Genomic DNA, 12,587 nt, shown 5'->3' on the forward strand with positions numbered 1-12,587 from the left:
GTTTGGAACATAGTTAAAGTCGACAAACAGTCACACAAATAAATAATTATGAAGAACTGCTGCCCAAAAATATTGTAATGTATGAAAGCAAAGGTGATGTACATTGATACTGAAGATAGACACAAAGTGCTGGAGTAACTCAGCGGGACAGGCAGCATCTCTGGAGAGAAGGAATGGGTGATGTTTCGGGTCGAGACCTTTCTTCAGACTGCAGTGTAAACCAGCATCTGCAGTTCCTTCCTGTACATTGATACCATTGTGTTTCTGCAAAAAAATCCCTCTCTCCCACCTATTCGTACCTTGAAGGAATATTCTTTCAATGCATGGATAAGTGCAGCTTTAACAACTCTAAAGAAGTTCGTTGTTATCCACCTTACAGGCCTTCCATCCATAAACCTGAGTATTTAATCCTGTCATCTCAGCACACAGTGTCTACGTTTGTATGTGCTGCTGCAACCTGCCAAAACTTCTACAACTTTTTGTCTGCCAACCCCACAGCAAATGGGGCAGCGAGTGCACTGAAACACCACCACCTGCAAGTTCTTCTCCAAATCACACACCATTATCTGTTGGAAATATATTGTTATTTCTTCTTTTCAACTTGGTTAAGATCCTAGAACCCTGTACCAAACAGATCACAATTTTTATTCTCCCCACTTTCTTATCCTCCTCCCCCACACACCTCATATTTCACCACACACCCGCCGACTGGAGGAAATAGTCAGTGGGCACCTACGCTGCCAATCTGCAGATTTTTGGAATGGAGGAGGAAACCCAGGTACCCAGAGGAAACTAGGCAAGGCAAGCAGCATCTGTGGCAAGAGAAAAACTCTCTGGCACAGGAGATCAGAATTGAACCCAGGTTGCTGGGGCTGCAGCTCTACATGCTGCACAACTGACTTTGGTAGAAACCAAGCCATGAGAGGTCAGCCCTGTGGGACTAGTGATTGGGAGAAATGAACAATGTGAGATAGTCTAGTTGAATGAAAAGCAATAACATATCAGTGGAAGCAGTAGCTAAGGTTATTATTGTACAATGAAAAAGCAGAAGCAGAGAATGGGGTTTTAAAAAGGAATAATGGGAGAGATGGAACCTAGCTGGGAGCTGTCAGTATGTCTTTAGAACTGAAGTTAAGAAAGAGACTTGAGTAAGAAGTGGCAGTATTTCACACCCAATACACCTCGGTGCCCTTTATGGCCAATCATACGCTGCTGGTGGAGAAAACACCTTGAATATGAACGTACAGAAATCACAATGATAAATCTTTGCAGACGGAATACATCACAATGATAAATGTTGACTGAATTTTAATATAAAAAATTGTAAGATAGGAGGACTGTACATCTGGAGTAGTAACTGATTAAATGCAGCAATGGCTCCAGCTGATGCAGGTAACATGGAACTAATAAAAGGCTAGCGGAGCACTTGGGTTCACTTCTAGAGAAATAAAACTTGCATGCAAATAAAATATGTTAAAGATTGAAACACCTTAGTTATGCCAAAATCAGGGGAACACATACAGGCTAGTTTAGTTTAGTTTAGAGATATAGTACAGAAACAGGACCTACAGCCCACCGAGTCCACGTCAACCATCAATCGCCTGTTCACACCAGTTCTATGTTATCGCAGTTTTGCGTCCACTCCCTACACACTAGGGGCAATTACGGACCTCCCAACCCTTCTGAATTTGGAGGAAAGTTTCCGCTTTCTTATTTCATTTCCGCCATTCCGATTTCGCCTCACATTTTTCCGCAAAACACATGCCCCGCCGCTCGCTCCGTCACCCGCCCGCCCGGCCTCGCCGCTGGCCCTGCCCCTCGCCTCGCCTCGCCGCTGGCCCGGCCTGGCCTCGCCGCTGGCCCGGCGTCGCCTCCCCGCTGGCCCGGCCTCGCCTCCCCGCTGGCCCGGCCTGGCCTCGCCGCTGGCCCAGCCTCGCCTCACCGCTGGTCTGGCGTCGCCTCGCCGCTGGCCCGGCCTCCCCTCACCGCTCGCCCTGCCCCTCGCCTCGCCACTCGCCCTGCCCCTCGCCTCGCCTCGCTGCTGGCCCGGCCTCGCCGCTGGCCCGGCCTCGCCTCGCCGCTCGCCCTGCCCCTCGCCTCCCCGCTGGCCCGGCCTCACCTCGCCGCTGGCCCAGCCTCGCTTCGCCTTGCTGCTGGCCCTGCCCCTCGCCTCGCCTCGCCTCGCCGCTGGCCCTGCCCCTCGCCTCGCCTCGCCGCTGGACCGGCCTCGCCTCGCCGCTGGCCCGGCCTCGCCTCGCCGCTGGTCTGGTGTCGCTTCGCCGCTGGTCTGGCGTCGCCTCGCCGCTGGCCCGGCCTCGCCTCGCCGCTGGTCTGGCGTCGCCCCCCGCTGGCCCGGCCTGGCCTCCCCGCTGGCCCGGCCTGGCCTCGCCGCTGGCCCAGCCTCGCCTCACCGCTGGTCTGGCGTCGCCTCGCCGCTGGCCCGGCCTCACCTCACCGCTCGCCCTGCCCCACGCCTCGCCACTCGCCCTGCCCCTCGCCTCACCTCGCCGCTGGCCCGGCCTGGCCTCGCCGCTGGCCCGGCCTCGTCTCACCGCTCGCCCTGCCCCACGCCTCGCCACTCGCCCTGCCCCTCGCCTCACCTCGCCGCTGGCCCGGCCTGGCCTCGCCGCTGGCCCAGCCTCGCCTCGCTGCTGGCCCGGCCTCGCCACTGGCCCGGCCTCGCCTCCCCGCTCGCCCTGCCCCTCGCCTCCCCGCTGGCCCGGCCTCACCTCGCCGCTGGCCCAGCCTCGCCTCGCCTCGCTGCTGGCCCGGCCGCTGGTCTGGCCTCGCCTCGCCGCTGGTCTGGCCTCGCCTTGTCGCTGGCCCGGCCTCGCCGCGCCGCTGGTCCGGCCTCGTCGCTGGCCCAGCCTCACCTCGCCTCGACTCGGCTCACCACTCGCCGCTGGCCTGGCCTGGCCTGGCCTGGCCGCTCGCTTCGCCTCGCCACTGGCCTGGCCTCACTGCATAGAATGAGGCCTGTTGATGTTGAGAGGAGATAGGGTGGATGAGTGGGGGGGGGGGGTTAGGGTGCAGGGGAGGGTGCGGGGGAGGGGTGAGTGGGGGTCGAAGGGGTGGGGGGCGGATGAAGGGAGGGTAGTGTGGGAGGGGAGGAGGGGGTTGGGGTGGTGAGGGGGTGGGGGAGTGGAGGTGGGGGGAAGGGAGGGAGGAGTGTGGGTGGAGTGGGGGGAGGGTAGTGGGGGTGGGGGGGTGGGTTGGGGGGGACATGGACCGTTGTGATTTGCTGTTGAAGACAACTGTAGCAAGTGTGTATTCAATGAAATTAGGTATATGCAGTTTTAAATGAAACTCTTCATAATTTAGTCATACATTTTATGACCATTGAGGAAACATAGGCAATGATGGTCTAACTCTATACGGCTATTATTGAGTCGGTCCTCACCTTCTCCATCATGGTCTGGTTTGGCTCAGCCACCAAGCACGACATCCGGAGGCTGCAACGGATCGTTCGCACAGCTGAGAAGGTTGTTGGCTGCAACCTTCCCCTCCATTGACGAACTGTACACTGCAAGGGCCAGGAAGCGAGCGGGCAAGATCATCTCTGACCCCTCTCACCCTGGCCACAAAATCATTTGTGAGCGGAGAACCAAGGCACATTCCTTGTATATGCACATACTTGGCCAATAAACATTCATTCTTTTATTCAATGCCAAGAGAATTGGGATGTGTAAGGAAAAAGCAAAATAGAAAAAACAAAACAAAACTATTTTTTCTGTGTTGTAAAAAGTATTTCTGTTCAATAATCTTTCTATAAATAGCAGAGTATACTCATGATAGGCCTGACATTGTACATGTAGTCCAAGAACTACAGACTGTTGGAAATAATAGTCATTTTATACACATGAATGCAGCGCAACGCGAATGCACATTTGGCGTGCATACTTTTTTTTTGCTGAAATGTTGCATTACATGCCATATTATGAATTTTGATGTAAAATTCTGAATTTTGGACATCAAAATTCTGAATTTGTAAAATCAAATGTTTGGAGGTCTGCAATTAACCTATAATCCCCCACATCTTTTGGATGAGGGAAGAAGCCTTGGCACTCAGAGAAGCCCCATGTGGTCACAGGGAGAATATGCAAACACCACACAGACAGCTCCTGAGGTCAGGATCAATCTCCTGGTCTCTGGTGCCGTGTGGTAGCAGCTCTACCAGATGTGCCACTGTGCCAGTCTAAAGTGATCAGTTCCTTACTTCATATCGCTCCACTGTTGAAAAGAGAACAATAACCAGATAGACCCCTGTGCTAGTGACCAGTGATATATAGAGGACACTTCTGAGCAATTCTGGAGAAACGTCTTGCTATCACAAGGAATAACTGAGGTAAATAGCATGGATCTATCAAGGGTAGTCTGGTTATGACAATCATGTAGGAGGAAGAGATGTTGTTTTAATTAGATCAAGTAGGATTGGAGAAGACTCAGAAGACACACAAACACCAGCATGACCCAGAGGGAAAATGATGTTCTTTCTGCTTCAGCTGCTAATTGAATCCAGAAGGTGATAATGTCATCGATGAGAATGCAGGATTGAGTAAGCCTTTCCTATTCATCAAGCAACTGGTAACAGAGAAAATGAGTTACATATATTCATGATAGGTGAATTTTAATTAAGCAACTGGGAAAATCCTTTCTTCCCCAGATGACGTATAGCTTGTTTGTGCTGACCAAACAAATGTGCTTTTGGCCACTTTTTGGCCTGCTTAGTTATCTGTTGCTGAAAGAAATCCACGTTTTGCATTTTGCTGTTTTTAATTGTGAATATTCTCACTATCCCTTGAAACCACCATCATGAACTCTGAGGAAATCAGAAGAACGACTGTAGTGACGATTCGTCAACTTAGCAGAGATACTAAAGTGATATTTTTTCACATTTAGGAAATAGGAAGCTTCTGATTCTAAAAGTAGTCGTGACCGACAGCTACAGAGCAAGCCCATCAACTGTAGCTATAGTACTTGAGTTTGACTTGGTTGCGTTTATGTGTAGTATTATCTGATTCGATTGGAGAGCAAGCAAACAAAGCTCTGTACCTCAGTAGGCGTGACAATAATAAACCAAAACCTAATCACATTACCCCATTCCCGCAACCCATTCTCTCACTCATGCCCATCAATTCCACCCTGATTCTCCACTACCCACCTAGGCCAGTGATAATCAATCTACCAACCGGCACATCTCTGGAAAGTGGGAGAAAACGGGACCACCCTGGGGGTCAATAAAACGCAACCACCCTGGGGGTCAATAAAACGCAACCACCCTGGGGGTCACTAAAACTGTGAGACAGCAGCATTCCCTGCTGTCCTGCACAGGCAAGCCCCATTCCCAATAATGATGTCGTGAACTATGCTGCACCGTGAATACCACCAGTATCAATTTTTATTGATGGGAAATAAATTATTTTGGTCATTTTTCCAGTCCTCTCTTGGTCAAATCATACATGCAAGGTAAATAAAGACCATGTTTGCTCACTGGATCTTTCTCTGCGTACAGTTAAAAATAGACTTTTAAAATCTGCTCAAGCAGATAATGACTTCAAAAATAATGTAGAAATTATCAACACCAACTCTGAAAGTTTGAAGAAGTTGTTGGAGAAAGAAAAATGGCCAAAAGCATCCTGAAAGGCTAAATTGCCCCTCAGCTCTTTTAAAACCAGTCTTCGACAGCTACAATATGTCTTCTTTTTCCATAGTATTCTGACATTTGAACTTTTGTTCAGCACAAGAACAGGTCCTTCGGCCCACAATGTCTACACTGATCACAATGTCAAGATAAATTACTCTCCTCTGCCTGCACGATCCATATCCCTCCATTCCCAGTATCTCCTTGTTTCGTAGATGCCACTATCATATCTGCTTCCACCACCACCCTGACAGCGCATTCCAGGCACTCACTGCTCTGTGTGATTAAAAATTGCTCCGCACATAAGTTTTACTTTAGTTTAGAGAAACAGCGCAGAAACAAGCCCTTTGGTTCACAGAGTCTGCGCCGACCACCGATCCCGGCACACTAACACTATCGTGTGCAATGGGGACAATTTTACCAAAGCCAATTAACCTACAAACCTGTACGTCTTTGGAATGTGGGAGGAAACCGGAGCACCCTGAAAAAACCCACGCAGTCACGGGGAGAACACACAAATTCTGTACAGACAGCACCTGTAGTCGGGATTGGACCCGGGTTTCTGGCGCTGTAAGGCAGCAACTCTACTGCTGCACCACCACGTCGCCTCAATCTCTTTTAAATCTTTGGAGTTTATTATTCGTGAAAAATATTGAGGAAATGTTTTTACCTTTCCACCTCGTGTGATCTTTACAAATGTAAGTTGATACCTATTCATAGAACAGTGTATCTACACTACTTCTTGTACTTACTGTTTGATTTATCATGTCATGTCTTGGTCATAGGCTACCGTTACCAGAAGAAGCACCGAGTGCCCCTCCGCAGAATATTATGGCCAGCGGTCGAACAAATCAATCCATAATGGTGCAGTGGCAACCTCCTCCAGAGCAAGCAATCAATGGGGTCCTCAAAGGTTACATTCTCAGGTACAGAGTGAAATATTAATAAACTCTCCCTGTACAAGAAACCCAAAATAAATTAAGTGGAAGTCACATCAAAAAATGACACACAAGGCATTTTAAAGACAAGTTAGAACATTATTAGAAATCTCACAAAATCATAAGTTAATATCTTGGTGCATCTTTTTTTGCAGAACATAAAATATTTATTTTGTATTCATACAATCCTGTACATAAATAATGGATGGCGAAAAATATTTTGACAATTCTTTTGGAAACTAAAGTTTTAATAAAATTCCACAATCCATGTTAAGAATAGCATTATAAACTGCAATTTAATATTGTTACTGTTCTTTCTACAGGTTTTGTTTTTAAATTGCTGTATTGGTTTTCTACCAAAATTTGATTGTTAATACAATTCCAAGAGTGCTGTAGGTACTGTAGATTAATACAGTATCCTTGCACCTCTGGGATAGGGGTTTAAATCAAGCTTGGGCTGACAGAATGAAAATTTCAGCCTCCAAGTTTGCTCACATAACAATTTTTTTTCAATGTCATGTGATTGAAAAGCATTTTTTTTTTTCTTCTCTTCTGGAATTATTCGAGGTCTTTCTAGTCATTCGGGAAGTTAAACAGGACAGTGCCCAGAGTGGTTTTGCTTGTGATGTGCAGATCTGCATTTACCAATGACTGGGTATCATTAGTTTTGCAATGCTGTTTTACAACAAAGCAACGTGAATTTAATCCACAATAAATCAGGTTTTGATAATGCTGATAGCTCATATTCTAGGTCCCCTGTGATGCCTGTTTGATATGTCTGCCTCTGGCTGCCTTTCACCTGTTATTTCTGTTTCATCTAGAGACGGAATTAATCCACTCACGTAAAGTAATGTTTTCCATTAATCTGCCTTTGAGTTACTGATCAAATAGATACGAAAGTGCATTGAAGTCAACGAGCTCAATAGATCTGATACTATGGTCGATTCCAAATGTGAAATAGCACCAATAAAAAAATTACAGTCCTCCATAATGTCTGGGAGAAAGATCCATCATTTATTTATTTGCCTCTGTACTCCACAATTTGAGATTTGTAATAGGAAAGATCACATGTGGTTAAAGTACACATTGTCAGACTTTATTAAAGGCCCATTTTATTCATTTTGGTTTCACCATGTAGAAATTACAGCAATGTTTACACATAGTCCCCCCCATTTCAGGGCACCATAATGTTTGGGACACATGGCTTCCTAGGCATTTGTAATTGCTCAGGTGTGTTTAAATGCCTCCTTAATGCAGGTATAAGAGAGTTCTCTGCATCTCGTCTTTCCTCCAGTCTTTCCATCACCTGTGGAAACTTTTATTACTGTTTATCAACATGAGGACCAAAGTTGTGCCAATGAAAGTCAAAGAAGCCATTATGAGACTGAGAAACAAGAATAAAACTGTTAGAGACATCAGCCAAACCTTGGGCTTACCAAAATCAACTGTTTGGAACATCATTAACAAGAAAGAGAGCACTGGTAAGCTTACTAATCACAGAGGGACTGGCAGGCCAAGGAAGACCTCCACAGCTGATAACAGAAGAATTTTCTATAATAAAGAAAAATCCCCAAACACCTGTCCGGCAGATCAGAAACATTCTTCAGGAGTCAGGTGTGGATTTATCAATGACTACTGTCCGCAGAAGACTTCATGAACTGAAATACAGAGGCTAGCTACCCCGCAAGATGCAAATCACTGGTTAGCCGCAAAAATAGGGTGGCCAGGTTACAGTTTGCCAAGAAGAACTTAAAAGAGCAACCACAGTTCTGGAAAAAGGTCTTGTGGACAGATGAGACAAAGATTGACTTATATCAGAGTGATGGCAAGAGCAAAGCAAGGAGGAGAGAAGGAACTGCCCAAGATCCAAAGCATACCACCTCATCTGTGAAACATGGTGGTAGGGATGTTATGGCCTGGGCATGTATGGCTGCTGAAGGTACTGGCTCAGTTATCTTCATTGATTATACAACTGCTGATGGTAGTAGCATAATAAATTCTGAAGTGTATAGACACATCCTATATGCTCAGGTTCAAACAAATGCCTCAAAACCCATTGGCCGGCGGTTCATTCTACAGCAAGATAATGATCCCAATCATACTGCCAAAGCAAGAGTTTTTCAAAGCTAAAAAATGGTCAATTCTTGAGTGGCCAAGTCAATCACCCGATCTGAACTTAATTGAGTATGACTTTTATATGCTGAAGAGAAAACTGAAGAGCCCCCAAAACAAGCATAAGCTAAAGATGGCTGCAATACAGGCCTGTTAGAGCATCACCAGCAACTGGTGATGTTCATGAATCGCAGACTTCAAGCAGTCATTGCATGCAAAAAAAAGGATATGCAACAAAATACTAAACATGACTAATTTACAAGACATTGCTGTATCCCAAACATTATGGTGCCCTGAAATGGGGGAACTATGTATAAACACTGCTGTAATTTCTACATGGTGAAACCAAAATGTATAAAAATGGCCGTTATTAAAATCTGACAATGTGCACTTTAACCACATGTGAGTACAGAGGCAAATAAATAAATGATGGGTCTTTGTCCCAAACATTATGGAGGGCACTGTACCTAAAGACACTCTCCATTATCTTCGAAACTGAATGACATGGTGAGGCATAAAAGCCACGTTATGATCTCTTTATCCAAAAGCTATCAGATCTCAAGATCTACATGGGTTCACTTTAAATCATTATCCAAATCTTGAAAATTAGCATTGTTTTTGGTTTCCTTTTCAACTTTTGGATCTGAATCTTTACACTGGAGAAGTGGCAGAAGAGATGGTTGAGTTCCAAGCTACCCGAGGTAAAGGGAGAATTTCCTTCCTGCTCGTTCAAGGTAATTTCACTTTGAATCCATGAGTGTGAATTTCCTGCTGTCTGAGTACCTGATCGTTTAGAAAGTGGAAGGGGCATAATGATGGAACATCATTGGGAGTGAAACTACTGACATGACTCATGGTCCATTGATTCTTATATTTGCATTTTTACAATGGTCTGTTCCAGTAAAAGAGGCCTGATGAATGGGATGTGAGACATCAAAGCTTGGATCATCTCTTATTAATGTTATGGCATTGTTCGACAACAAACACCTCTTGCTTCTTCAGCGATGATACATTAGTCTCCTTTTACATGCATCTGTCATTTTAATTTTGATACCAATGAGAGTTATTTTATGATGGAAGACTTTTGGAGTACATAATAACTTGCTAAGAGGAAGAGTAGCCATCAGAACCCCTCTGAAATGGCCACATTGCCACTGCCGAGATAGGGTGGAAGCCTTACTTTTATAATATTGATAAATGAATTCCCACTTGGATTTCAATGAATGATCATCCTTTTAATGTTTTAATAACTTCACCTGCAACCACAATGCACTCAAGCTGAGCAATGCATTAGTCATATCATTTGAGTAGCTCCTCTCAGTACAATAGCAAAAGTTCCCTGCTTTCACATTTTACGCCAATATTAAATAAAAGCACTTTATTCATTGTTAAAAATAAACTGAAAATCTGAAAATAATACACCTCCCCCTCAGAATAAAATAAACGCAAAATGTATAATTTAATGAAACTGAATAAGGCATGTATAATTAATATACCTATCACTTGTGCTTCTTTGTAGTGGTAGCTTTGCATGTTGGTTTAATTGTCCTAAGACTACATTTTGGTATGGAGCTGTGGCAGTTGCCTTGCGGCCAGAGGTTGCACCCTTTTCATGCTGGACAAGTGGAGGTATATGCTCGACCTGCGAGGAGCTCCTGACAGTTCTGTTCCAGTGTGAATGGTAGCAATGCTGGGTGCTGGGGAGGGCATGGCTTGTGGATTAGGAGGAGAAGAAATCCTAGTTTCCTCAGGGAAGACATTACTTGCAATGAAGAATTGCAAATTCATTAGCTCCCGGATGTGGAACATTTCTTCTCACCCTTGTCCTGAGTTACCAGCACCTTATTTTGAGACTTTAACCCTGAGAGTTTCTAGATCTCTTTTTCCCCCGTCAGGGAAAATATCCTTGCATTTGGGCTGTCAAGTCCTGTAAGAATTTTCTATGTTTCAATTAGATCACTTCTCATCTTCTAAGATAATAGTTTATTGGTCTGGCATGCTTAATCTTACCACACAGGATAAACCAGGCATTCCAGGAATGAGTCTGGTGAATCTTTGTGGTGCTTTATCTATCGCATCTATATTATTTTTTAGGTAAGGGGTCGAGACCTGTGCACAGTATTTCAGGTATGATCAATATAACTGGAGCAAGATATCCATCCAATCTTCTTACAATAAATGCCAACGAGCCACTTCCTAAGTGCCTGCAGTACGCTGCACTGTTTAACTTACATTGATTTGTGCACATGGTTTCAACAATTTTCAATTTTTTGTCTCCAAAAAAATAGATTGCATTTCTAATTCATTTCCATCCTTGGTCATTGTTTTACAGTGTCTTTGCAATGTCTATTGGGCCAATTATTTCTCTTTTGCTTCAGATACCTTCTCGTGAATGCTGCATGCTTTTAGAATAATAGCAGTCAGTTTTGACTTTGCACTTGCTGTGACTCAAATGGGACTGAAGACCATGGTGAAGCATAATAGCATGAGGCATCTGTTGTCTGTATTCACGACCCTTTCCTGGGTCATTACCATTACCCATTGAGGACCCTGGTCCAATTCTTCTACTTTATCTTTAATTATCTAAACTTACCTTCATCAGACCTCGCCACACCTCCACCCACTCCCCTTGTTAATTGAACCTTATTTGCAGATTAGTTATTTAATTTATTACAGTAACATCCCTTGCCTGTTTTAAATGTATCAATGATACATCTCCACCTTTGTCCAGTGCTGTGCCGTGTCCCATGAATTACAACCCGTTTCTCCTATAACAATCTTTGACACACAATCCCTTCCTGCCATTGCTTTTCTTGTGGACACAAAATGCTGGAGTAACGCAGCGGGACAGGCATCAGCTCTGGAGAGAAGGAATGGGTGACGTTTCGGGACAAGACCCGTCTTCGACCCGAAACGTCACCCATCCTCCTCTCCAGAGATGCTGCCTGTCCCGCTGAGTTATTCCAGCATTTTGTGTCTATCTTCAGTTTAAACCAGCATCTGCAGTTCCTTCCTACACATTACTTATCTTGTGCCAGTTTGCAATCGGTTTGGCTAGTAAAGATAATTTTTTCATTTTTTGAATTTGTACCCTGCCTGCTCACATTCCTCCACCTGAATCAACTCCTTTGTCCTCGCATTGACCACAACAACTGGATCCGTCTTCTCCCACTAGAACTTCTTCAAGGTTGAGGAGATGTCATTAACCCTGACACTAGACAGAAACTACGAAGCATCTGTGACCTTTGGTCACAGCTGCAGAGAGTGCTATCTATTCCTCCTACTGCTCTGTCTCTTATTATCACCGCATTCTTTTTCACTCTCCCAACTTGAATGCCTCCCCTGTACCAAGGCAGTATGTTGGCTCCATAAGAAATCCATTTAAAGATGCACAGCAGTTTAAAAATATTAAATTAATTTATACCTTAATCCTTTATGAGTTTTTTCCTTCATTGAAATGAACGGAAACAGTTCCTGCTCCTTATCCAACCTCGTATCGTCACCTCTTGTGGATTTCCTGGGTGGTGGGGAAATCACAGCTTTCCTACCCCACAGAGCCCCACAGGGAGCCAGGCATCGGGCCATCATTGGCTGCCCACAAACAAACTCTGGAATGCAAAAGAAGCTGCCAGTTACACATAGCAATGCCAGTGAAATCTTCCAATTTCACCTGGTTTTCATAGAAAATCCTGACTCTTCCCCAAAACGCTGGGGAAAGTGGTTTGTTCATAAGCCATCTGATTTAGGATATGTCATTTTACAGTTCTATTTTTTTTTGTTGCAAATATGTTAAAAAATTATACATCTTGGATGTTTCAGAACGACTGAGAGATTTCTAAAGGTCTGTGCCTTTTATAACGCAGTAATTGGATGGATTATTATGAATACTGATTTTG

At 44.9% G+C, this 12,587-nt stretch overlaps 1 protein-coding gene across 2 annotated transcripts in view; it reads left to right on the forward strand.

Annotated features, from left to right (window-relative positions):
- The window catches only part of sdk1a (sidekick cell adhesion molecule 1a), a 505,919-nt gene that overhangs the window by 363,773 nt on the left and 129,559 nt on the right, over positions 1 to 12,587 (forward strand). For both annotated transcript variants that reach the window (XM_078417620.1, XM_078417621.1), the window contains one exon: positions 6,427 to 6,567. In XM_078417620.1, the coding sequence (XP_078273746.1) occupies positions 6,427 to 6,567 (141 nt within the window). The remainder of the gene's footprint in view (positions 1 to 6,426; positions 6,568 to 12,587) is intronic.

Source organism: Rhinoraja longicauda, chromosome 21 (assembly GCF_053455715.1).
Source record: "Rhinoraja longicauda isolate Sanriku21f chromosome 21, sRhiLon1.1, whole genome shotgun sequence".
Classification (NCBI taxonomy): Eukaryota; Metazoa; Chordata; class Chondrichthyes; order Rajiformes; family Arhynchobatidae; genus Rhinoraja; species Rhinoraja longicauda.